This window comes from Chiroxiphia lanceolata, chromosome 10 (genome assembly GCF_009829145.1).
Source record: "Chiroxiphia lanceolata isolate bChiLan1 chromosome 10, bChiLan1.pri, whole genome shotgun sequence".
Lineage (NCBI taxonomy): Eukaryota > Metazoa > Chordata > Aves > Passeriformes > Pipridae > Chiroxiphia > Chiroxiphia lanceolata.
In genome coordinates this window covers 12,401,824-12,428,402 of record NC_045646.1, presented here as the reverse complement: position 1 = coordinate 12,428,402, position 26,579 = coordinate 12,401,824, and the positions used below count along the sequence as shown (strand labels likewise).

The window sequence follows — 26,579 nt, the reverse complement described above, 5'->3', positions numbered from 1 at the left end:
AATGTTCCACCCTCCATTGATGCAAACCAGGTGTAAATTTAGCTTAACCACAGACATAAACACATGCAAGATACTGCACTTTCAGACTGCAGATTGATCCAGCTCCATACCACATTTCTGCCAGTGACTAGGGACACATAAGGGGGCAGTTCAAGAAATGGGCTAACATGACAAAAGGTTTGTTAGTCTAGTATTTTCCTCTACTTGTGGCAAAGAGGCAACTAGGGATTTCTGATAGACCTATTCAACATTCATCTGGCTTGTTTTTTAACCAGTTAATTGTTTGGTCCTCCACAACATTATGTGATAATCCCACAATATGATACTAAATTGTGAAAAATCCCCCACAAATAAACCCCCCACCACCTGATCTTTATTTATTTTTGCATAATTAGTTTGTAGCTTTGTTGAATTGGTGGAGTGAGGCACATACCCTGGAAATTAATCCGAGAATATGGCCTGTAATAAACAACTGGGTAAACTGACAGTTTTCATTCAAATCACAGTGAGTGTCATTGAGCCCTGTGTCCTATCACAGTATCCAACTTTCTTTTAGTCTTCTGGTTCTATTATTTCTCCATTTTAGGCTCACTGCAATATCTCCTGGCACTCATGTGGCTACTAAAACCATTCTAACTCCACATTAGTATCCATAGCTTGCCTAGTCCTGAGTTATCAGTGGGTTTATATGAACCTGAACACAATTCAGGACAGCAATGGAATCATAGTAGTAGAATTGTGTTTTGTGAGAATTTGGATTTATTTTCCTTTGACATAACTTGTTCACATAATTCTGCTTATTTGTTTTCATACTATCAGCCATCCAAGTTTCAGTTTTTTCCCTTGCTTGTGCACTTACGACAGAATGTGTTATTCCTCCATTTAATGGTGATTCCATGGTTCTTGCAGGTCTCCACATAGGCTTGAACTATGTCACAGAGAGCAGACTTCATGCCATCATACTGGCACATGTCATAGATGCAGATCTCTACAAAGTCTTCAGGGTTGACTAGATTATGGCATACTTTGAATTTGTCTGATTTTAGGACGTTACACTGGCTTTCAATGACTTGTTTATTTTCAGCAGTGCAAGGGGGGTTATCATCTTCTCTTAAGTCTGGTAAGCAACTGCAAGAAGGCACAGACACAGGCACCTAAGTTCCAAAGGCATGCTGAAGACATGAAAATTGAAAAGTTTTTTCTACTGTGAGGTAGAAAAGGCTAGAGACTACAGTCTTCCTTCTGCCTGAGTGAAAGACTAGCAGAATTAGACCTGCCTGACAACCACCATGCTGTGTCTGACACTTGTTACTCTCACTAAACTTGACCCTGACTAGAGGATTGATGCACAGCTTGATCTTGGATCTGTCTCATCACTGCAAATTCGTGTGGTGATCCGGACTGAGCCAGGCTGTCTCCAGCTTCCACTGCGGGCCTGAGGCCACTGTTTTCTCAGCTGTGTTATCAAATATGACTTCCTGCCACCTAGGGAGCAGCTGGCCCTCACCATTCCCCAGCACCATCATCTGGCTCTGGGTGTTATAAGTGTAAAATAGACAGAGGCTGTGTACACACTATGGAGTGCCCCAAAGACTAATTCCCCAAGTGTGTATGTTGATTGATAGAACGGCTGTGAGTTCCCTCTGGCCTGTGCAGCAGTTTCCTGTGGGGATGGCCTTTTTTTGGGCTTCAAATTCAAGAAGAGAAAAGTCTTACACACGCTGCTTACATGTTATAAAGTAGCAGACAATCAAAACAACTGAAAACAATTGACTGTTTTCTGGAAGGTATGAAAAGACATTAAAAGTTACCCCTTATCACTGTCTATCTCCACTTTCCAGCTATTTCCAAACTGTGTGGCACTGACGACTGTTCCATTGGGCAAGGACAGATCATCTTCACGATTATCATTGAGATTACCACACATGCCATGCACCTGCAAACAAAAAAGAACCATATGCTAAGCATGACCTGTTCACATCAACTTTCCCAATAACTTCTTATTCATTGCCTATGAAATAATGTGACCAAATCAACAACCAATCTTGTACTAGACATGTTAGACATTCCAACTGCACCCATGGAGAAATAAAACAGATATTGCAGTAAATCTGTGATTCCCTAAGGCTTCAAGGTATTTATTTCTCTAAGTTAGATGTATTCCTCTAGACAGGTAATTTTCTTTAACTACCCCCTCAGAACACAAGGAAATTGTTGTGAAGAGAAAAAAATACAAAGGAAAAAATTGTCATATGTTACAATACAACTACAAAGAAAGGTGCAATAGCAAAACGCAAGAATAAAAGGAATTAGAAGTAAATGCAGAAAGCAGTAGTTTTGAAGAGCCAGATGTTTGCACACTAAATCTTACCTGTGAGAAATAAGATTGTGGGAGGGTGATTTCCAGATGGTGATTGCCGTCGTATTTCACTATCACACCAAAGTCAGTTTCCACGACTATAAATCTGCCAACATTTCCAATGGACACGCCTTGCAGTCGGTTCTCCACTGGGGTGTAAACTCTCTCATTGTTCAGCTGGAGAGACATGTCATTTTGTCAGTATGGACATTGTTCCATGAAAGCTTTTCTGCTCACAATCTATAGTTCTAGCAGTGCTGAAGATTTCTCTGTGACAGTTTTAGCTGTTTACACTTCCACCATTGCATATTCCAACTACGGGTTGCAGAAATAAGCCTTTTAGCTGAGGAGAGATGGGCAGGACTCATATCCTGTGTCTTGAACAGGGAGCTGAAAAGATCACTGGTAGTAAGCAAGCTCTTACTCACCCTTAGGGTAGACTCCCTGCCTCCAGGACTGCCATGGATCCACATGTTATTCTAAACTGATACAGTATGACTTGCCTTTCCTCTGCTCTTGTTAGCTCACTATAGGTGATTGGCTTGACAAGAACTGTTGAAGTCGGGAGTCCCATACTTTAATTCAAGCAACAGTTCTCCAATCTGGAGGCTCTGGGCTCCATCTCCAAGATATGACCAATAAAACAGTAAACCCAAACCAGAAGCCTTGGGAACTGCTGAGAAATTATATCTGCTTGTGATATCCACTTAATGGAGGTGCCCACAAGTATTAAGCATATGCATACATATTCCTTAGGAAACATGAAGATCCTTTTTCCTACAGCTACTGTAAGTGAGCTAATTTTAAGATACTTCTTGCCAGAGTAAAGAGCACCACCACCTACCAGGATTCCTTGGTTTTTCTGAAGGGTGATTCGTACATCATGCACATCTATATAGACTTCTTTCAGGTATGTGGCCCCTCTCAGTCCTCTGTCTTCATTCTTGCCCAGTATGGTTATAGGAATGACATTGGTGGAAGTGTTGACAACCTCAACCAAAGTGTAGGTGCAGGTTCCCATGAAAGTGTACTTCATTCCATCAAAAGTGAAATAATGGGGATCTCCTACCACTTGACATGTTGCTTGACCTGAATGTGAAAAAAAATATCTAAGAACTTTGTACTGGACTTAATCATGGAGTCAGCTGATAAAGGAGTTTGCATAAGTGTAACAACCTAATCCTGAGAAATATTATTTGAGCAAACTTTCACAGAGGCATCTCAGGTTCATGCCAATGACATTTATTTGAAAATAAGAAATTTCTAGAGAGCACCTCCTAAATTTAATTTGCAAATTACATACAAAATGACAAACTGGCATCAAATGAACTTTTGTATATATTTCTATATGCTTTTGCAGCTACAATTTATGGTATTTGAGAGTAATACAGAGCTTTTCTAATTATCTATGCAAAGATATAGAATTATCTGTATAAATATGGGTGTAAAAGTGAATAAAATTGCATCTGTATATATCAATATATAGTGCACTCATCATAACCCAGACCCACAGAAATGCAATTTTCAATTATTCTCATATTTATAGCTTGCAGTACTGGTGATGTGGGACATGAATTTTCATGATCAGGACAAACAGAACCCAAGTGACCTTGCAAACTTTTGGGCATCATCAGTTTTTGCTGATATTCACTACAAAGGAAGGGCCTTTGTGCTTGCAAGACAGAACATCATATTTCCAACTCTTAGCAATGGCAGCAGTCAGTTGGGACTTCTTTACTATCACATGGGAAGAGACATTTATAATGAAGTTAGAAGGAGAAGAGGATCTAATTATAGAACTGACATTGGAATGATTTTCAGGCAGGACTTACCATTGGAATGACAGCCCAGCACACCATCCTGAATACTGCATTCCTCTTGGACTCCACACTCCCAGGATGTGCATTCAATGGTGTTATTAGCCTTGCAGGTGCAGCGTTCAGTGCAGGGATAATGGGTGAACCAGCTTTCATCCAGCTGAGTGGAAAAAAGTGTGTAGAATTATATACTATAAGATAAATAAGAATGTAAAACTGTAAGGAAATAAAGTTATCAATATTTGAATGTGCATGATATGTGATCATTTGGGCAATTGTAGCCACGCAGCTCATGTATCAAGAAGACTGGCAAAGTAATTCTATTTTGAAATTATTAGTGGTGTAAATATTAATTGTGTAGTGTTATTAACATGCTTTTTCTCTCACAATGATAAGGAATGAGATTCTCCCCCTCTGCCTTTTTTTACTTTATTTATTTATTTACTTAAATGCTTGAGGTAACTTGCCTGGTGATACTGGTTCTTTTTATCAACACAACCACAGCTGCTTTCCGGCACACATTTATCTCCACTCAAAACATAACCTTCCTTACAGAAGCAACCTTCCACTGGTAAAGAACTGCAGGAATCAGCTGCTGACATGTTCAAACAGGTAGAGGGACACCTAGTACCACAGCTCTTGTAGATGCTGCCTCCAGGACAGGACATTGCTAGATAAAGAGGAAAAATAAGATCACTCTAAAGGGCAAAATTGTGGCAAAAGTTTTCCTGATGCTTTCACTGTTTGCTCCTGAAAATACACAAAATTGCTGTTAGAAAGCCTGACACAGGACAGTGCTGCGTACAAAGGATTCTCTTTCTATGTGAGATGGGTGGCTTTCAATAAAGGTGGGCAAGACACGTAGGCCACCCTTGCACTTCACCTCACAACAAAATGAGGCAGGCCCGTGTCAAGGATAGGTCTGATGTCATCATACACAACGATCAATTGTGTTTGGTTCAGTAAACCTTTTTCTGCTGGTTTGAAGGCAGAAAGTCACTCCATAAAGGGAATAGAAAAATCTCTACCCATACCAGCTGATATGTCCCCATTACTGTTGTTACTATTTGAACATCTGCCATGTATTTTAAAATAGAACTAAAAATGACACTCTGTCTTTCACTGAGAACACTTGAGGAAAATATATTATATTTTCACACCCCTGCTGCTCATGGTAGAATTGGGTTTCTATCACTCAAAGCATTGTCCCCAGGGATAACATTACAATTTACAGAAATCTAGAAGCATTTCTCTGTTTCTGTCATCTAAAAAAACACAGAAAAATTGTTTCTGGCTAGATTCTGTGATAAATCACTACACATGATTCTCTTTTATCTTGTCCATACTCAGAACATTACATAAAATGAAATAACGTGCATGAAGAGGGTAGAGGACAATGAAGTTAAAATCCAGAATAGATGTTTATATCACAACACTCACGGCAAAGAGTAGCATTCCTCCACTCTATGCATATGCCAGCATTGATACATGACTCAGCATAGGCCTGTAGTCCGTAGCATAAAGATATTGCCTGTCCACCAGTGAAACACATGTCATAAACACAATTTTCAAAGAAATTCTCTGGAGGCACTTTGGTATGACAGTCCTTGAAGATTCCTGTGTAAATAAAAAAAAATATATAGAAGGATAGAAAAAAACAACTGGAATGATAAGATCATAACCACCATCTATTTTTTTGTCACAGCAAATGTACTGTGAGTGCTCCAGGCTAAGTTTGTTTAGTAAATTAAACCAGTACTTGAAATGGACGCACAAGGCAGAATCAGAGTGAGCCCTCTGGATCAGGTTTTCTTCTTTTTGCAAAATTGATACTACACAGCTTACATAAACTAAGTGTTGCTGCCTAGGAAAACCACTAATTCTAGACAACTACAGGGACTGTCCAATGCAAGGAACATGTACAGAATTTTCGTTAAAGTATCTGTAATACATACACTGACAGTGCCCTCTGAACTACTCTTTTAGCAAGCAGAGTGCAAGTCACTATAAAGAAAAGAGCAGCTCCCTGAACATGTCCTGAGATAACCTTCATGGACACATGGGCACTGTCTGAACAGATGACATATCCTGACCGAGCACCTATGAGTTTTACATTGGCCATTTACACTGGAGGTTTTATATGCTTCCAGTGTGAGCTCAGGAAAACAGACTATAAAGAAGGGACAAGACAAACTGTAACATGGTCCATCATATGGCTCACAGAAAACTACCAGCATATTACCTGTTGGGTCTGTGATCATGCCACATGCTGTGTTCTTCTTTGCTTCACTCTCCAACACAGAATCACACTGCTCTTCTGTCCCACCACTGGAGCATCTGGGGAAAGCAAGCAGAATCAAATGTGTGTTTCTCATAATTTACTATAAGATTTTCAGTGTAAGATTGACACATGACAACCCTGCACAACACAGTGTACTTTATGTCAGTCACAAGACTTTATCCAGCTTCTTTGAAAAGCTGATGTCAGCCCTCTCACTGAATGGGCTCATTTTTTTGATCCCTTCTGGGCTATTCACAGGCTTATTCTTAGCTGAAAAGAAACAGTTATGGAATCCAAATCCTCAGTTATGGTTTCCAATTAGGGAACTGGACTGAAGTCCCATCCTCCCTCACACTCAACAGACAGTTCCTGCTTTGGAAAACAAGACTTAAAGGACATAACCCTCTTATCATTCTCTGGCTTACATAAAGGTACAGCTCCCTACTTCTAATGGGCAGCTGGAAGATGTGGAATGGTACCAGATGATAAAGCCAGCAAGCAAGTGGATGGCTATTTGATTTTAAAGAGTTTGGTTAACAAATGCCATGTGATTAAATTATTATACATACATGGTGTTATTCTCAGGCACAAGCCAGCTTTCTCCAAGATCAGTGGAACTACTGGCAATATCACCATTGGGTTTTATATTGTCATCATTTGGATCACCATTATAATTACCTGTGAAGGTAAAAGGAGATTTATGGAAAACATGAAGTTCAAACCTGTAGAACAATACTAGGTTTTAGGCTGTAAAATAAAGTAAAATATTATAGGGAGAGTATATCAGCAACAACAATGTGTACTGGGCAAAATAAGAAGAGCAGAATTGTGTTTTAGGCTTTGACTGAGCTGCTGTTCAGACACTTGTGGACTTGAAGCAGGAAGTCTGCAAGCTCCTGTGTAACCAGATTACATTGCATCCAAGAAAGAACTTCTTAGCTTAAAAAAAAAATCCCAGCTCATTTTCTTGTTTCCTACGTGTAGAATGTTGGACTAAAAATTACACAGTGCTATTTGCACCACTATATTCTTAGGTAGATTTCCTGCATTGAAAGCATGAAAAACCTATGGAGAGATAATAGAACTAGGAAGTTCTAGATGATCCAAACCAAAGAATAATCAGAAACGTAGTAGTCTAATGTTTCTTCTTTTCCTTCTTTTCTCATTGTTTTGATTGTTTAAACATGATCATTCAGGTTGTATAAATGCCTTCTAAGAGCACAGAAAAAGAGAAGCAGGAAAACTTGAGGATGCTGACAGTAAGCTGTTAAAGATTTCTCTCTGCTGAGCAAAGAGCCTCAGGTTTTTATAATTCACAGAATGAAATGGTATATCATTTCCACACCGAACAAAAGACAAATACATCAGAATGTAAATAACATAAAAATGTATTTGTAGAATTCTTTAATAGCTCCATGCAAAAAATGACTCTCCTTAATTTTAAACTGTAGAACTTAAGGCAGCTTTTTTATTTGGCTAAAAATGTTATTTTTAATTATACCTCACAACATTCCAAATGGATAGTATGTTACCAGGAAATTTTAAGGTTCCTCTTAGAAACTGAAAAAGTCTAGCAAGTTTTTTTCAGTGCTGTAAATTCTAGTCCATTTGACAGGGACTAGTTTTGTGTAGAACAACTAAGACATCCTAAAAAAAAACCTGAAGTAATCACTGGCCTCCACAACTCACTAAAAAATGACTAAGTCTACAACTTACCACAGAGGCCACAGAGCAGATGACTGTAATTAGAGGGCACGGAGACTTCTGCATAGTGGTTTCCATCATATCTCACCCACAGTCCAAAGTCAGTTTCCAAGAGAACATATCCACCACTGCTTTGAATACTGATTTTCTTCTCAATAAATACAGGCAGGTTCATTCTGCGACCATTCACCTGTACAGTAAATTGTAAAAGTTAGTGCATGACTGCTGGGACTCCTACAACTACCAGCAGCTTGTACAGATTACTGAAAGATATGATCTTGTGCACAAAGGAACTGGAAATAATTAAAGAACATTTAATCTGAGCAAGTTTGTTGGAGATCTCATTAAAAGAGGTACATGTCATTAATAAAAAGAGAAAGTCTCCTATAAACTCTACAGAGGAAATATTTTATTATTTGTATGTCAGTTACAAATATGTTATATATCTCTTTTAATCAAGTCTTTTCTTACATTCACTTTCTTGTTTTTCAGTAGAGAAATCTGGTTGTCATAGACTTCCACTTGCACTGACTTCACATAAGAGACTTTGGTGTTGGCTCCTCTGTGCTCATTTGTTGTGGACACATCGAAGTATGGAAGCTTCTCAGAGACATTGCACACTTTGGAGAGGGTGTAAGTGCAATTTCCCATGAAATTATGGACTCTGTGGTCAAAAGTGTTATAATGTGGATCTCCAGAGGCACTGCAGGAAGCACGGTCTGTGAAGACAAAAAGACAGACTAATTCCCTCTGAATCTTCATCAGACTTTTGCAGTTGCTTGGTTTCCACTTTGTTTTACTTTGTATTTGTTGCTCTGATATAATATTGACAGCAACAGCACTCCAAAGGCCAACCCAGTCTTCTATCTTTGGACCCATAAAAGAAACTATACTCTTGTGTATCAGAAATCTATGCTAGAGGTTGAGGAACAAATGTGAGCAAAAGGCTTTGATATGAAATAAAAAAAAAGGCACTGCTGTTAAGACATCATTATACAAACTGTAGCAGTGAGTTTTTAGTGTTGATATCTGAAAGGCTATTTCTGACTAAATAGGAAGAATTTCCATAAGATCTTTACAGTGTTGGTTAGCCAGAATAGCTGCACTACCAGCTGTCTGGGTTTCTGTACTCACATCATTTATGGAACTTATACTGAACATTGCATACACAAGATATCCTTTACACATTTTTAAAAAATATCAAAGTTAACTAGCCAGTGATAATATGTACAAATGGAAGTACACTGTGCATTCATTGAAGTGTGTAATGTGGAGAAGATTTTGAATGTTAATAAGAAATTCCCATTTTGAAGAAAAAAAAATTCCCATCAACTCTTAACAGAGTTGAGATTGAAGGTTCTTCATGGTGCTTCCCAATAACAAAAAAAGATAAAGAAATTTGAGATCCTTTCCTCTTTGTTTTTCAATGGCATGTTAAAATGTAGCTACACTTATGGTTGTTGTCTACATGTGAAGCTTAACTCCTTACACAGAAAGTATTAATGCTCCCAGAATGACATACTTAACAGTTACCAACAAAAAAAGCAGAAGAAATCTAAACTGATTAGGTGAGCTAGGACTCCCCTGTATTTAACAAGCTGACATATGCAGATATAACTGCTTAAAATTGGAGGAAAGAAACAATTAAAATTTATCAAGGGGTATTTTAGTATATATCCTAAATATTAAACTAACACTAATTGCACTGAATCAGACTTTGACAGGAAAATACAATTGGCTTATATCACACCCCAAAAATAAAATTTGGAAACTAAATTAAATTTCAAAATATACAAAAAATAACATATGTATAATAGGTGAAAACCTGCCATAGAAAAGAGTAATATGGACATGGAAATAAAGAGTATGTGAGATAACTATTAGATGGCTGGTCTACTCTTACCAAAAAGGCTGGCAAAAGAGACCTAGAGGAGAGTGTACGTAGTCAGAACTCAGAAGGAGTCCCACACATAAAGAAATATTATGCAAGTGTAACTGGGGGAGCAAGGAAAACTCTGACCCTCCAGTATAAAAACTCTGTCACTTAGCTCTGACACTTCAATTCAGAAAATAGGAAAGTTCTGAGAGCCAGTAAGAGAACAAGATGGGAAACAACAGTACCTGAGCTGGGTATTGGTGTTGTTGGTGATGTTGTGTGGGCAGGCTGCGTTGTAGTGCCCGGCAAGGGAATCGTGGATGTTGGTGTTGATGGACCTAGGGCAACAGACAGTTAGAGGAGATGTGCAGCAAGCCAAGTACCAGACCAGTTAAGTAAAACGTGAGTGTTAGAGCGTTAGAGTGTTAGAGTGAAGGTGGGGCCACCTTTCCCACTGTCACACAGTGCTCACGTACAGCCGCATACACACCCATGGTATGCCCGTGGCCAGGTGAGGGCGGCCAGCCAAGGGGAAAGGCTTAGCACAGCCAGTAAAAAACATGGATGGGAGACAACCGTACCTGTGCTTGTCCCAGGTGCCGGTGAGGTTGTTGTATGTGGAAGCAGTGTTGTAGTGTCTGGCAAGGGGGGCGAGGGTGTAGGAGCTGATGAATGAAAGAGAGTGAACCAGAGGTGGAGAAGGTGTGTTTTGTAAGGGGATATGTTCCAAAATGGGAATGGTGCACCCTTCCCAAACACCACCACACCATGGCAAAAGAACTGTAGGACAGGGATTCCACAGTGTCCCCGTCCCAAAGAGTCTCTTCACCCGAGGCCTGGCACACCAGGCCAGTGAGGTGACAGGTGGGGAAACCTGCAGCACAGCTTCCCCATTCCTTGAATCAGGGAGAGAGTCAGGGAAATCAAAGGAGATGGACAGAAGACTTACCACAGACAGTGCCAGCACTCCAGTCTCCCAGGGCAATGCCTGCCTCCGCACAGCCTGTGGCATAGGCCCCCAGGTCATTGCAGAGCTGCTCCGTGCTGTTGCCCGTGGCACACTGGTCATAGACACAGCTCTCAAAGTAGGTCTGGGGTGACAGAACTGCATGGCATGGCTGGAACGGGCCACCCAGATGCGTGAGGATTGAACACTGCTCGTTAGCTGCCTCCTCCTCGGCAGGGGAGCAGGACACAGGTGGGCCGATGGCTGGGTCACACCTACACAGCAGACAGACAGCCCTGAGCTCACCGCAGCCACACCATTTCCTCACCTACTCCCCAGACAAAACCTCAGCTTCCGGAGCCCAGATCCCCCCCTAAGACAGGCACCAACGGCGTCGCTTGCAAGGGTGGAACGCATGGCCCACAGTCACCAGTCCCACCCCTGGAATCAGGTGGACAGAGAGAAAATGCCTCAGGCTGTTGCGATCCCAACAACTTGGGAAAAGTGTCATGCCCAGGCCCTGGACCACTCTCCCGGAGGTCAAGAAACTGCCTCTTCTCCCTAGGCCCATGCCTGCCATCACCAACCCTTCCTCCTGATGGCCCTCATAGCTCCCCTCTCCCAAAGTCCCTCTTGTCCTCCATCTGCAGGACAGATCAGGGACTCACAGCCACTCATCATCCGGCACCATCCAGCTGGCTCCAAAGTCATTGAAGTCAGGCACGACAACTCCATCGGGGCGCATGAAGTCGTCCTGCTGGCTCCCAGTGTACGTCCCACACAGCCCACAGAGCTTGCCCTTGTGCTTCTCAGACACCTTCACGAGGAGCTCGTGGTCCCCGTCGAACTGCAGCTGCAGGCCCAGCTTGGTGGAAACATGCACGTAGGAGCCGCTCAGGGAAATGGTCACACCGGGGGCAGGAGAAGCAGGCAGGGAGACCAGAGCACCGTTGACCTGGAGTAGGGGGAAAGAGGGAAGCATAAAGAGGTGCCCTCTGCTGAGAGGTCCCTGTTCCTCACTGGGGTGGTGCCAGGGCCCAGTGAGTCGGAAGCACTGATGGCATGAGAAACCCTGCCCAGGCCTATGAGGACACCAGCAGCTCTACACACGGCCCACCCAAAAGTCAGGACACCAGCCAAAAATTTGCGGCTGCACGAGCAGCCACATCTGCCTCACTCAGAGCCTTGCCAGGCTCTTCTGCAAGCACACAGCAGGCGGAGGGAATAGCAAGCTCTCCCTGAGGACAGAGTGGTATTTAGGGGTGCTTAGTGCATCTGTGGTTCCCAGGTGTAAAAGTGAGGGGCTTACGTAGACGGCCTTGCGCTCGCGCAGTGCAACGTGGAGGCCTTCCAGGGACAGTGCCACAGAGTTCAGAGCTGTCCAGCTCTGGCTGCCACGATGTTCGTTGCGGGTGGTGACACTGAACCCGATGGAGGAGTTGTCACAGCCTGTCACAACGGTGTAGTTGCAGGAGCCCTGGAAGTGGTGAAGCTTCCCATCAAAGGTGCTGTAATGCGGGTCACCGTAGATGTGGCAGAGCGCAGTGCTGGCTGGGTAACAGTCCCTCTGGCCGTTCTGGATCTTGCAGACCTCCTCCTCGCCACAGGACAAGGCAGAGCAAACCATCTGGCCGTTGGCTTCACACCGGCACCGGCGAGTGCAATTCTCGTTCACGGAGTACTCGCCTTCCTGCAGGCAGGGAAATGCCAAACATCAGTGTAGGATGCAGGAAAATTGAGGGAAAGGAGTCCCTGGGAGGGGTGCAAACCAGGGCAGGGGTTTCACTCACGCTGTAGTAGTTGTCCTCAAAGAGGCAGCCACACTGGGCCTCGGGCACACAGGTGTCTCCGCTGAGGAGGAAGCCAGAGGTACACGCACAGCCCTCCACGCAGGGCTTGGAGCAGTTCTGTGGGGCTTGTCGGTCAACACAGGTGGCAGGACAGCCGGTCATGCAAGGGTCATAGGAGCTGTTGGAAGGACACTTCAGGGCTGCAATGGGGAGGGGACAATCAGGACCAGCAAGACTTCAAGCAAGGAAGGCCTTCTGGGAGGGGGAAGACCAAAGACTGTCTTTGGCCAGAGATTTTGGGCAAGGGGAGCGGCACATTTCCCTTCTGGCAACGGCAAGGCAGGTACTCACGGCAGAAGGTAGCATTCCTCCAGGGCAGAAGAGTCACGCCGGCTGCCTGGCACGCGTCAGCGTAGGCCTCCAGAGCAGCACACAGAAACTCCTGGCCACCATTCAGGGCACAAAGGTCGTAGAGGCAGGTGTCAAAGTAGCTCTGGGGGTTGATCACACTGTGGCACGTCTCAAAAGAGCTGGGCCTGCTGGTCAGTATGCCACAGAAGTGGTCCGACTTGTAGAGCTCCTCCTCCTCTGCACTGCAGAGTGGGGAGGGGACGGGGACACCGCAAGAGGGGTCACTGTCTGGGACCTGCCAGCTCTCCCCCAGCGCATTGGAGTCTGCGGCTTGCTGCCCGTTGGGCATCATGTATTCGTCGTCTCTCCTGTTGTTGAAGTTCCCGCACATGCCACAGGTCAGGTTGAAGTAGGTGGTGGGCACCTTCACCTCCACCGAGTGGTCAGTGTCATAGGACACTGTGAGGCTGAAGTCTGTCTCCAGGACGACGTAGCGGCCGCTCTTGCTCACTGTGATCGCACCTCCCGCTGCCCTCACCGGCAGGGTCTGGCGCACGCCGTTCACCTAGGGCAGACACAGCACCATGGGCCCTGGACTTGTCCCTGGCCTCCCCGGGGTCTCCCGCCTGGGGAAAGCAGCTGCCAGGCCAGGCACGGCAAACAGTTGCCTTGGATACCCTCACACCCCACACCCCTGGGGCCCACAGAGCCGTGTCTGTGTCCTGCGCTCTGCAGGGGCCTCTGCTCAACAGAGAGCACATTCCCCGGTTGCCTCTTCCTCCTCCAACCCCTCTGGAAGGGAAAAACAGAGGAACCCAGTGGCTTCAGGGGAACCCCCCCAGGCCTGGAACAGTGGAGGCAGCTGGTACATGCCAGGCCCTGCCAAGAACAGCCAGCCCTGCCTTGCACCCACACCACGCCCGTGCCAGCCCCGCTGCCTACCAGCACTTGGCTCTTCTCCTGCTTGAGGATGGCAATGCGCTGTCCGTACACCTCAACCAGCACTTCGCGCACATAGGACACCCTGCTGTTGCCACGATGCTCGTTCTTGGCCTCCACATTGAAGTAGGGCAGGGAGGTGGTGTTGGAGCACACTTTGGCCAGGGTGTAGGTGCAGTTGCCCATGAAGTTGTGCGTCACCTTGTCAAAGGTGTTGTAGTGAGGGTCCCCGTGGACGTGACAGATGCCGTAGGAGTGTTCGAGGCACACGGGTTTCCCACCCTGCACCCCGCAGTACTGGCCCGCAGGGCATGAGGCTTCGAAACACTGGACTTTGCTTCCCCGTGCGGGACACGTGCACTTGGAGGAGCAGCTGTTGTCCGTCCAGAACTCAGAGCCCACGGGGTAGTGCTGCCCGTTGTGCCAACACCCACACTGCTGGCTGGGCACACATTGGTCGTGGTAGAGCAGGTACCCACTGTCACACACACAGCCCTCCACGCACGGCAGGCTGCAGGTGTCAGGAGCCACTGGGTCAACACAGGTGGCAGGGCAGGCAGCAGCACAGGGCTCATAGTGACTGTTGGCCGGACAGGTGATCGCTGCAGAAACAGAAGACGTGGCAATTACTTGCAGAACATAACTCAACACTTCTTTTGAGGTATTTTCCCCTTTGAAAAAGTAACGGTCTCTGTTTTCCCGCTGGTCTACTTGGCTCCATGTGTGTTCTCAGTCCTACCCGATCAAATGAAACAGCAAATGTGATGGTACCTCTAATGCAGACAACTGCCTGTAAATCCCCTCAGCTCACAGTGAGAATATTTCTCCGCCTCACTTTTTCCTTCCTGTCCTGCGTTTTCCTGAGAGTAACGATCTGTGCTACCACATGTGGACTTACGGCAGAAGGTTGTGTTCCTCCACACGGGTATCTGGACCCCAAGTGCCTGACAGGCATCCGCATAGGACTGTAAGCTCTTGCACAGGGTCTCCTGGTCCAGCCCCAGCTCACACAGGTCATACGAGCAGGTCTCAAAGTAACTGCTGGGGCTCAGCACAGCGTGGCAGATCTGAAAGGGGCCACTGGTGTCAATGAGGAGCCCACAGAAGCGGTTGCTGGCGACCACCTGCTCGTCCGTGTCATTGCAGGCTGGGGTGGGGAGCGGTCCGGCTGAGCAGCTGTGGAAAGACAGGGAGAAGGGCCCCTGGGTCATCTCTGGGCTTCTCCTGGTGCCTCCTCCTCCCCTTGCCTGATGTGTCCCCAGACCTGCTGGGGAGGCACACCCACCTGCTGTTTTTGGACACCTCCCAGCTGTTGCCCAGGCTGGTAGAGTCTGGCTCCAGCATCCCTTCCGGGTTCAGGAAGTCATCTGCTGCCATCCCGTTGTAGTTCCCACACATGCCACAAACCTTCTGCCCAAAGGTGCTTGGAAGTGTCACCTCCACCCGATGGACCCCATCAAACTTCACTCTCAAGCCAAAGTCTGTCATGACCATAGTGTAGAACCCACTGGACAAGACCTGCACACCTGCGGATGGGCTGCAAGGCAGGATCTCTGCCACTCCATTCACCTGGAGGGACAGGAAGCAAGACAGGATTGAAGTAACCCATTTGGCACAGCTCTTTCCTCTTGCACAGCCCCACAGGCTGTCCCCTCGAGCTTACCGTCACCACTCCACCCTGCCCCAGCCTTATCCGCTGGTCAGCCACATCGACATCCACGTATCGGACGTAGGACACACGAGTGTTGCCTCTCCTGTGCTCGTTGGCTGCTTCCACATTGAAGTAGGGCAGGGAGCTGTTGCTCTCACACAGCTTGGAGAGGGTGTAGGTGCAGGTGCCCATGAAGTTGTGTAGCTGCTTGTCGAATGTGTGGTAGTGAGGGTCTCCTTCCACCACACAGGTCTCTGACAGTGGAAAGACCAGAGGGCAAGTTAAGTTGAGCACCTCCTGCTGTCTCTTCTCCCCAGCCTACAAAGGACTGTGGCCCCAGGACTGGTCTACTGCTTTTACAAAGAGATAGAGTCATTAAACATCTCTGTCAAAATAGGATTCATTTTCCCAGGCATGCTGTTCAAACCTACTCAAACACGTTCATTGCAGAAGCACACATGACCCACACCAACTTAGAATGCGTGCCTTATTATGGAGGGAGACAGACATAAGGCAAATAACAGCACTCAAACGTAAATGCAACTAGTAGCCAGCGCGGGTTTTGAAGATGACTCAGAATGCTACCAATCATAGCAGTACCTGAGGACGTCCCCGGTGGTGTTGTGGGTGGTCTTGTTGTTGTCTGCGTCGTGATGTTAGGCAGTGGGGTTGAGGGTGTAGAAGGAAGTGGACCTATGAAGAGACAGAGGAAGAAATGGGCAGTGTCAGCAGGGGCGTTTTGTTGCATGCAGCTTGTCCACCCTTCCCGAAAAACCCAACATTCTGACTCAAGAGACCCAGGGCAGTACCTGAGGTTGTCCCAGGTGGTGTTGTTGGTGGTCTTGTTGTTGTCTGCGTCGTGATGTTAGGCAGTGGGGTTGAGGGTGTAGAAGGAAGTGGACCTATGAAGAGACAGAGGAAGAAATGGGCAGTGTCAGCAGGGGCGTTTTGTTGCATGCAGCTGGTCCACCCTTCCCGAAAAACCCAACATTCTGACTCAAGAGACCCAGGGCAGTACCTGAGGTCGTCCCTGGTGGTGTTGTTGTTGGTCTTAATGTTGTCTGCGTTGTAGTGCCTGGCTGTGGGATCGTGGGTGTTGCTGTTGGTTCACCTAGCAGAAGGGACAGTTAGAGGAGATGTGCACCAACATGGGAGTTTTCTTGCAGGCAGCTGCATCCTTCACCCTTCTGAAGCACTCAACTCCATTACCAGGCATGCCCAGAAGAGACAGTGAAGCGTGTCATCTCAGGAAGAACCCTCCCACCCAAGGGCTCAGCCAGCAGCACAGCTGGGTGACAAAAGCAAGTAAGGCACTTCAGTCCCACGGTCAATGTCCTGTCTGTGGGCCTTGTAACACACGAACTAAAACAGGCATTGCCAGTGCTCCAGTCTCCCAGGAGAAAGCCGGCTTGGGCACAGGGGCATCAGTGCCCTACAGGGCACTGCAGAGACAACCTGTGCTCCTGCCTCTAGCACAGCCTGCCAGCTCAGTTGGTGACATGTCTCAAGCTGCCCTTTCCCAAGCCAAGCCTTGTACCTGCACAGGATCCCTTTTCAATGGACAGATCATCCAATGCTACGTTGCTCCGGGCGTCTTCGCCCCACTGTCCCTCCAGCAAAATCTAAGGGAAGGAATTGTTCCCAGCATTAGCTCTGGCCGCACGTGTGAAGCGCCAGTTAGAAAGGACGGTTCCTCTTAGGTGGCAGTGAGAGCCTGTGCCCTTACCTGCGTATTTCCTGTGATGTGCACCGTCACCTCTCCCAAATGCCACATGTCCCCATGGTTCCCTTCTTGATTCCACACCTCCACTTGCTCAGAGTCCTTTGCCACGTACACCCGCAGGGCCATTTCAGAGTTTCCGTACATGTGGTACCAGAAGCGGAAGCAGTGCGTTCCTTCCCAGCTGCACACCGGACCGACCAGGACAGCCACAAACCCGGAGAGAGCATCATCAGTCCCTTGCAGGTAGATGTAGTAGCCGTCTGAAACCAAGCATGGGCCACACTGTCACACACACATCGAATCTAGACAAAGCAGCCAGGGACAACCCAAGCCCAGTCCTGGGAGTGCCGAAGCTGCAGTTTCAGGCAGGCAAAAGGAGGGGGGAGTAAACACAGGTCCTTCACGAGCCACAAGCTTCCCTGGACCCGAGTGCCCCTACAAAGGTGCTCTCTGGGCCACGGCAGCTGCATGCCTTGGCTTGAGCAACGGCACCACCTCCAAAGCATTGCCACAGCCCTTGCGCGGCTCTGCAGCTTTGGAGACTCAGTCCTCACCTTGTTGTTTGGAGAAGCCAGCCTCTCTGTCTAACAGAGAGATAGACCCATTCCTGTTCCCCAGAGACAAACGGCTCATCAAGCTCTGCATTACTTTCTCCCCCGCATGGCAGGCCCTGGCCTGCCCTGCGGCTACCACAGACTGATTCCCAGGGCTGGAAATCTTCCCAAAGGAAGCCTCCGTTGCTGGGAGACACTGCTTTAAATTTCTCTGGATCAAGACCAGGAAAGATGTGGCCTGCGTTTGCTGTTAGCAGAAGTTTAGGGGTATCTTCCCAGGGACACTCCCCAACCTGTGTCCTGATTGCTGTTCTTACCTCCAGTTGTGTGGTCAGAGGAGGGGCCGGTATTTGGTGTGGGCGTTGGACCTTTGTTCCTTATCCAGTCAATGCTGCTGTAGTCTGCCTGGACCCAGCCACAGAAGTCCTTGTCGAATGTGCAGGTGAAATTGCAGTCTGTCGGGGGAGCTGGATGTGGTGCAGAAAGGAAAGCAGAGGTTGTACAGTGAAGGTGGGGCCACCTTTTCCCACTGTCACACAGTGCTCACGTACAGCCGCATACACGCCCATGGTATGCCCGTGGCCAGGTGAGGGCGGCCAGCCAAGGGGAAAGGCTTAGCACAGCCAGTAAAAAACATGGATGGGAGACCACCGTACCTGTGCTTGTCCCAGGTGCCGGTGAGGTTGTTGTATGTGGAGGCAGTGTTGTAGTGTCTGGCAAGGGGGGCGAGGGTGTAGGAGCTGATGAATGAAAGAGAGTGAACCAGAGGTGGAGAAGGCGTGTTTTGTAAGGGGATCTGTTCTCAAATGGGAATGTTGCACCCTTCCCAAACACCACCACACCATGGCAAAAGAACTGTAGGACAGGGATTCCTCAGTGTCCCCGTCCCAAAGAGTCTCTTCACCCGAGGCCTGGCACACCAGACCAGTGAGGTGCTACCAATAGTAGCAGTACCTGAGGTCGTCCCCGGTGGTGTTGTGGGTGGTCTTGTTGTTGTCTGAGTCGTGATGTTAGGCAGTGGGGTTGAGGGTGTAGAAGGAAGTGGACCTATGAAGAGACAGAGGAAGAAATGGGCAGTGTCAGCATGGGCGTTTTGTTGCATGCAGCTTGTCCACCCTTCCTGAAAAACCCAACATTCTGACTCAAGAGACCCAGGGCAGTACCTGAGGTCGTCCCAGGTGGTGATGTGGGTGGTCTTGTTGTTGTCTGCGTCGTGATGTTAGGCAGTGGGGTTGAGGGTGTAGAAGGAAGTGGACCTATGAAGAGACAGAGGAAGAAATGGGCAGTGTCAGCAGGGGTGTTTTGTTGCATGCAGCTTGTCCACCCTTCCCGAAAAACCCAACATTCTGATTCAAGAGACCCAGGGCAGTACCTGAGGACGTCCCAGGTGGTGATGTGGGTGGTCTTGTTGTTGTCTGCGTCGTGATATTAGGCAGTGGGGTTGAGGGTGTAGAAGGAAGTGGACCTATGAAGAGACAGAGGAAGAAATGGGCAGTGTCAGCAGGGGTGTTTTGTTGCATGCAGCTTGTCCACCCTTCCCGAAAAACATTCTGACTCAAGAGACCCAGGGCAGTACCTGAGGACGTCCCCGGTGGTGTTGTGGGTGGTCTTGTTGTTGTCTGAGTCGTGATGTTAGGCAGTGGGGTTGAGGGTGTAGAAGGAAGTGGACCTATGAAGAGACAGAGGAAGAAATGGGCAGTGTCAGCAGGGGCGTTTTGTTGCATGCAGCTGGTCCACCCTTCCCGAAAAACCCAACATTCTGACTCAAGAGACCCAGGGCAGTACCTGAGGTCGTCCCCGATGGTGTTGTTGGTGGTCTTAATGTTGTCTGCGTTGTAGTACCTGGCTGTGGGATCGTGGGTGTTGCTGTTGGTTCACCTAGCAGAAGGGACAGTTAGAGGAGATGTGCACCAACATGGGAGTTTTCTTGCAGGCAGCTGCATCCTTCACCCTTCTGAAGCACCCAACTCCATTACCAGGCATGCCCAGAAGAGACAGTGAAGCGTGTCATCTCAGGAAGAACCCTCCCACCCAAGGGCTCAGCCAGCAGCACAGCTGGGTGACAAAAGCAAGTAAGGCACTTCAGTCCCACGGTCAATGTCCTATCTGTGGGCCTTGTAACACACGAACTAAAACAGGCATTGCCAGTGCTCCAGTCTCCCAGGAGAAAGCCGGCTTGGGCACAGGGGCATCAGTGCCCTACAGGGCACTGCAGAGACAACCTGTGCTCCTGCCTCTAGCACAGCCTGCCAGCTCAGTTGGTGACATGTCTCAAGCTGCCCTTTCCCAAGCCAAGCCTTGTACCTGCACAGGATCCCTTTTCAATGGACAGATCATCCAATGCTACGTTGCTCCGGGCGTCTTCGCCCCACTGTCCCTCCAGCAAAATCTAAGGGAAGGAATTGTTCCCAGCATTAGCTCTGGCCGCACGTGTGAAGCGCCGTTAGAAAGGACGGTTCCTCTTAGGTGGCAGTGAGAGCCTGTGCCCTTACCTGCGTATTTCCTGTGATGTGCACCGTCACCTCTCCCAAATGCCACATGTCCCCATGGTTCCCTTCTTGATTCCACACCTCCACTTGCTCAGAGTCCTTTGCCACGTACACCCGCAGGGCCATTTCAGAGTTTCCGTACATGTGGTACCAGAAGCGGAAGCAGTGCGTTCCTTCCCAGCTGCACCCCGGACCGACCAGGACAGCCACAAACCCGGAGAGAGCATCATCAGTCCCTTGCAGGTAGATGTAGTAGCCGTCTGAAACCAAGCATGGGCCACACTGTCACACACACATCGAATCTAGACAAAGCAGCCAGGGACAACCCAAGCCCAGTCCTGGGAGTGCCGAAGCTGCAGTTTCAGGCAGGCAAAAGGAGGGGGGAGTAAACACAGGTCCTTCACGAGCCACAAGCTTCCCTGGACCCGAGTGCCCCTACAAAGGTGCTCTCTGGGCCACGGCAGCTGCATGCCTTGGCTTGAGCAACGGCACCACCTCCAAAGCATTGCCACAGCCCTTGCGCGGCTCTGCAGCTTTGGAGACTCAGTCCTCACCTTGTTGTTTGGAGAAGCCAGCCTCTCTGTCTAACAGAGAGATAGACCCATTCCTGTTCCCCAGAGACAAACGGCTCATCAAGCTCTGCATTACTTTCTCCCCCGCATGGCAGGCCCTGGCCTGCCCTGCGGCTACCACAGACTGATTCCCAGGGCTGGAAATCTTCCCAAAGGAAGCCTCCGTCTCTGGGAGACACTGCTTTAAATTTCTCTGGATCAAGACCAGGAAAGATGTGGCCTGCGTTTGCTGTTAGCAGAAGTTTAGGGGTATCTTCCCAGGGACACTCCCCAACCTGTGTCCTGATTGCTGTTCTTACCTCCAGTTGTGTGGTCAGAGGAGGGGCCGGTATTTGGTGTGGGCGTTGGACCTTTGTTCCTTATCCAGTCAATGCTGCTGTAGTCTGCCTGGACCCAGCCACAGAAGTCCTTGTCGAATGTGCAGGTGAAATTGCAGTCTGTCGGGGGAGCTGGATGTGGTGCAGAAAGGAAAGCAGAGGTTGTACAGTGAAGGTGGGGCCACCTTTTCCCACTGTCACACAGTGCTCACGTACAGCCGCATACACGCCCATGGTATGCCCGTGGCCAGGTGAGGGCGGCCAGCCAAGGGGAAAGGCTTAGCACAGCCAGTAAAAAACATGGATGGGAGACAACCGTACCTGTGCTTGTCCCAGGTGCCGGTGAGGTTGTTGTATGTGGAGGCAGTGTTGTAGTGTCTGGCAAGGGGGGCGAGGGTGTAGGAGCTGATGAATGAAAGAGAGTGAACCAGAGGTGGAGAAGGCGTGTTTTGTAAGGGGATCTGTTCTCAAATGGGAATGTTGCACCCTTCCCAAACACCACCACACCATGGCAAAAGAACTGTAGGACAGGGATTCCTCAGTGTCCCCGTCCCAAAGAGTCTCTTCACCCGAGGCCTGGCACACCAGACCAGTGAGGTGCTACCAATAGTAGCAGTACCTGAGGTCGTCCCCGGTGGTGTTGTGGGTGGTCTTGTTGTTGTCTGAGTCGTGATGTTAGGCAGTGGGGTTGAGGGTGTAGAAGGAAGTGGACCTATGAAGAGACAGAGGAAGAAATGGGCAGTGTCAGCATGGGCGTTTTGTTGCATGCAGCTTGTCCACCCTTCCTGAAAAACCCAACATTCTGACTCAAGAGACCCAGGGCAGTACCTGAGGTCGTCCCAGGTGGTGATGTGGGTGGTCTTGTTGTTGTCTGTGTCGTGATGTTAGGCAGTGGGGTTGAGGGTGTAGAAGGAAGTGGACCTATGAAGAGACAGAGGAAGAAATGGGCAGTGTCAGCAGGGGTGTTTTGTTGCATGCAGCTTGTCCACCCTTCCCGAAAAACCCAACATTCTGATTCAAGAGACCCAGGGCAGTACCTGAGGACGTCCCAGGTGGTGATGTGGGTGGTCTTGTTGTTGTCTGCGTCGTGATATTAGGCAGTGGGGTTGAGGGTGTAGAAGGAAGTGGACCTATGAAGAGACAGAGGAAGAAATGGGCAGTGTCAGCAGGGGTGTTTTGTTGCATGCAGCTTGTCCACCCTTCCCGAAAAACATTCTGACTCAAGAGACCCAGGGCAGTACCTGAGGACGTCCCCGGTGGTGTTGTGGGTGGTCTTGTTGTTGTCTGAGTCGTGATGTTAGGCAGTGGGGTTGAGGGTGTAGAAGGAAGTGGACCTATGAAGAGACAGAGGAAGAAATGGGCAGTGTCAGCAGGGGCGTTTTGTTGCATGCAGCTGGTCCACCCTTCCCGAAAAACCCAACATTCTGACTCAAGAGACCCAGGGCAGTACCTGAGGTCGTCCCCGATGGTGTTGTTGGTGGTCTTAATGTTGTCTGCGTTGTAGTGCCTGGCTGTGGGATCGTGGGTGTTGCTGTTGGTTCACCTAGCAGAAGGGACAGTTAGAGGAGATGTGCACCAACATGGGAGTTTTCTTGCAGGCAGCTGCATCCTTCACCCTTCTGAAGCACTCAACTCCATTACCAGGCATGCCCAGAAGAGACAGTGAAGCGTGTCATCTCAGGAAGAACCCTCCCACCCAAGGGCTCAGCCAGCAGCACAGCTGGGTGACAAAAGCAAGTAAGGCACTTCAGTCCCACGGTCAATGTCCTGTCTGTGGGCCTTGTAACACACGAACTAAAACAGGCATTGCCAGTGCTCCAGTCTCCCAGGAGAAAGCCGGCTTGGGCACAGGGGCATCAGTGCCCTACAGGGCACTGCAGAGACAACCTGTGCTCCTGCCTCTAGCACAGCCTGCCAGCTCAGTTGGTGACATGTCTCAAGCTGCCCTTTCCCAAGCCAAGCCTTGTACCTGCACAGGATCCCTTTTCAATGGACAGATCATCCAATGCTACGTTGCTCCGGGCGTCTTCGCCCCACTGTCCCTCCAGCAAAATCTAAGGGAAGGAATTGTTCCCAGCATTAGCTCTGGCCGCACGTGTGAAGCGCCGTTAGAAAGGACGGTTCCTCTTAGGTGGCAGTGAGAGCCTGTGCCCTTACCTGCGTATTTCCTGTGATGTGCACCGTCACCTCTCCCAAATGCCACATGTCCCCATGGTTCCCTTCTTGATTCCACACCTCCACTTGCTCAGAGTCCTTTGCCACGTACACCCGCAGGGCCATTTCAGAGTTTCCGTACATGTGGTACCAGAAGCGGAAGCAGTGCGTTCCTTCCCAGCTGCACACCGGACCGACCAGGACAGCCACAAACCCGGAGAGAGCATCATCAGTCCCTTGCAGGTAGATGTAGTAGCCGTCTGAAACCAAGCATGGGCCACACTGTCACACACACATCGAATCTAGACAAAGCAGCCAAGGACAACCCAAGCCCAGTCCTGGGAGTGCCGAAGCTGCAGTTTCAGGCAGGCAAAAGGAGGGGGGAGTAAACACAGGTCCTTCACGAGCCACAAGCTTCCCTGGACCCGAGTGCCCCTACAAAGGTGCTCTCTGGGCCACGGCAGCTGCATGCCTTGGCTTGAGCAACGGCACCACCTCCAAAGCATTGCCACAGCCCTTGCGCGGCTCTGCAGCTTTGGAGACTCAGTCCTCACCTTGTTGTTTGGAGAAGCCAGCCTCTCTGTCTAACAGAGAGATAGACCCATTCCTGTTCCCCAGAGACAAACGGCTCATCAAGCTCTGCATTACTTTCTCCCCCGCATGGCAGGCCCTGGCCTGCCCTGCGGCTACCACAGACTGATTCCCAGGGCTGGAAATCTTCCCAAAGGAAGCCTCCGTCTCTGGGAGACACTGCTTTAAATTTCTCTGGATCAAGACCAGGAAAGATGTGGCCTGCGTTTGCTGTTAGCAGAAGTTTAGGGGTATCTTCCCAGGGACACTCCCCAACCTGTGTCCTGATTGCTGTTCTTACCTCCAGTTGTGTGGTCAGAGGAGGGGCCGGTATTTGGTGTGGGCGTTGGACCTTTGTTCCTTATCCAGTCAATGCTGCTGTAGTCTGCCTGGACCCAGCCACAGAAGTCCTTGTCGAATGTGCAGGTGAAATTGCAGTCTGTCGGGGGAGCTGGATGTGGTGCAGAAAGGAAAGCAGAGGTTGTACAGTGAAGGTGGGGCCACCTTTTCCCACTGTCACACAGTGCTCACGTACAGCCGCATACACACCCATGGTATGCCCGTGGCCAGGTGAGGGCGGCCAGCCAAGGGGAAAGGCTTAGCACAGCCAGTAAAAAACATGGATGGGAGACAACCGTACCTGTGCTTGTCCCAGGTGCCGGTGAGGTTGTTGTATGTGGAGGCAGTGTTGTAGTGTCTGGCAAGGGGGGCGAGGGTGTAGGAGCTGATGAATGAAAGAGAGTGAACCAGAGGTGGAGAAGGCGTGTTTTGTAAGGGGATCTGTTCTCAAATGGGAATGTTGCACCCTTCCCAAACACCACCACACCATGGCAAAAGAACTGTAGGACAGGGATTCCTCAGTGTCCCCGTCCCAAAGAGTCTCTTCACCCGAGGCCTGGCACACCAGACCAGTGAGGTGCTACCAATAGTAGCAGTACCTGAGGTCGTCCCCGGTGGTGTTGTGGGTGGTCTTGTTGTTGTCTGAGTCGTGATGTTAGGCAGTGGGGTTGAGGGTGTAGAAGGAAGTGGACCTATGAAGAGACAGAGGAAGAAATGGGCAGTGTCAGCATGGGCGTTTTGTTGCATGCAGCTTGTCCACCCTTCCTGAAAAACCCAACATTCTGACTCAAGAGACCCAGGGCAGTACCTGAGGTCGTCCCAGGTGGTGATGTGGGTGGTCTTGTTGTTGTCTGTGTCGTGATGTTAGGCAGTGGGGTTGAGGGTGTAGAAGGAAGTGGACCTATGAAGAGACAGAGGAAGAAATGGGCAGTGTCAGCAGGGGTGTTTTGTTGCATGCAGCTTGTCCACCCTTCCCGAAAAACCCAACATTCTGATTCAAGAGACCCAGGGCAGTACCTGAGGACGTCCCAGGTGGTGATGTGGGTGGTCTTGTTGTTGTCTGCGTCGTGATATTAGGCAGTGGGGTTGAGGGTGTAGAAGGAAGTGGACCTATGAAGAGACAGAGGAAGAAATGGGCAGTGTCAGCAGGGGTGTTTTGTTGCATGCAGCTTGTCCACCCTTCCCGAAAAACATTCTGACTCAAGAGACCCAGGGCAGTACCTGAGGACGTCCCCGGTGGTGTTGTGGGTGGTCTTGTTGTTGTCTGAGTCGTGATGTTAGGCAGTGGGGTTGAGGGTGTAGAAGGAAGTGGACCTATGAAGAGACAGAGGAAGAAATGGGCAGTGTCAGCAGGGGCGTTTTGTTGCATGCAGCTTGTCCACCCTTCCCGAAAAACCCAACATTCTGACTCAAGAGACCCAGGGCAGTACCTGAGGTCGTCCCCGATGGTGTTGTTGGTGGTCTTAATGTTGTCTGCGTTGTAGTGCCTGGCTGTGGGATCGTGGGTGTTGCTGTTGGTTCACCTAGCAGAAGGGACAGTTAGAGGAGATGTGCACCAACATGGGAGTTTTCTTGCAGGCAGCTGCATCCTTCACCCTTCTGAAGCACTCAACTCCATTACCAGGCATGCCCAGAAGAGACAGTGAAGCGTGTCATCTCAGGAAGAACCCTCCCACCCAAGGGCTCAGCCAGCAGCACAGCTGGGTGACAAAAGCAAGTAAGGCACTTCAGTCCCACGGTCAATGTCCTGTCTGTGGGCCTTGTAACACACGAACTAAAACAGGCATTGCCAGTGCTCCAGTCTCCCAGGAGAAAGCCGGCTTGGGCACAGGGGCATCAGTGCCCTACAGGGCACTGCAGAGACAACCTGTGCTCCTGCCTCTAGCACAGCCTGCCAGCTCAGTTGGTGACATGTCTCAAGCTGCCCTTTCCCAAGCCAAGCCTTGTACCTGCACAGGATCCCTTTTCAATGGACAGATCATCCAATGCTACGTTGCTCCGGGCGTCTTCGCCCCACTGTCCCTCCAGCAAAATCTAAGGGAAGGAATTGTTCCCAGCATTAGCTCTGGCCGCACGTGTGAAGCGCCGTTAGAAAGGACGGTTCCTCTTAGGTGGCAGTGAGAGCCTGTGCCCTTACCTGCGTATTT

At 49.0% G+C, this 26,579-nt stretch overlaps 1 protein-coding gene across 1 annotated transcript in view; it reads right to left on the bottom strand.

The window, feature by feature from the left end:
* Positions 1 to 19,511, bottom strand: part of LOC116791734 (zonadhesin-like) — a 29,616-nt gene extending 10,105 nt beyond the window's left edge. The window contains exons 1-23 of the mRNA XM_032698019.1: positions 19,364 to 19,511; positions 19,155 to 19,247; positions 18,946 to 19,038; positions 18,648 to 18,731; positions 18,309 to 18,458; positions 17,441 to 17,697; positions 17,252 to 17,336; positions 16,733 to 16,825; positions 16,524 to 16,616; positions 16,315 to 16,407; positions 10,619 to 10,702; positions 10,283 to 10,375; positions 8,633 to 8,880; positions 8,174 to 8,351; positions 7,027 to 7,135; positions 6,419 to 6,513; positions 5,617 to 5,793; positions 4,644 to 4,846; positions 4,192 to 4,336; positions 3,204 to 3,448; positions 2,372 to 2,536; positions 1,812 to 1,936; positions 860 to 1,128 (exon numbers count right to left, since the gene is read on the bottom strand). Coding sequence (XP_032553910.1) covers positions 860 to 1,128; positions 1,812 to 1,936; positions 2,372 to 2,536; positions 3,204 to 3,448; positions 4,192 to 4,336; positions 4,644 to 4,846; positions 5,617 to 5,793; positions 6,419 to 6,513; positions 7,027 to 7,135; positions 8,174 to 8,351; positions 8,633 to 8,880; positions 10,283 to 10,375; positions 10,619 to 10,702; positions 16,315 to 16,407; positions 16,524 to 16,616; positions 16,733 to 16,825; positions 17,252 to 17,336; positions 17,441 to 17,697; positions 18,309 to 18,458; positions 18,648 to 18,731; positions 18,946 to 19,038; positions 19,155 to 19,247; positions 19,364 to 19,511 — 3,325 coding nt within the window. The remainder of the gene's footprint in view (positions 1 to 859; positions 1,129 to 1,811; positions 1,937 to 2,371; positions 2,537 to 3,203; positions 3,449 to 4,191; positions 4,337 to 4,643; positions 4,847 to 5,616; positions 5,794 to 6,418; positions 6,514 to 7,026; positions 7,136 to 8,173; positions 8,352 to 8,632; positions 8,881 to 10,282; positions 10,376 to 10,618; positions 10,703 to 16,314; positions 16,408 to 16,523; positions 16,617 to 16,732; positions 16,826 to 17,251; positions 17,337 to 17,440; positions 17,698 to 18,308; positions 18,459 to 18,647; positions 18,732 to 18,945; positions 19,039 to 19,154; positions 19,248 to 19,363) is intronic.
* Positions 19,512 to 26,579: the final 7,068 nt, after the last annotated feature.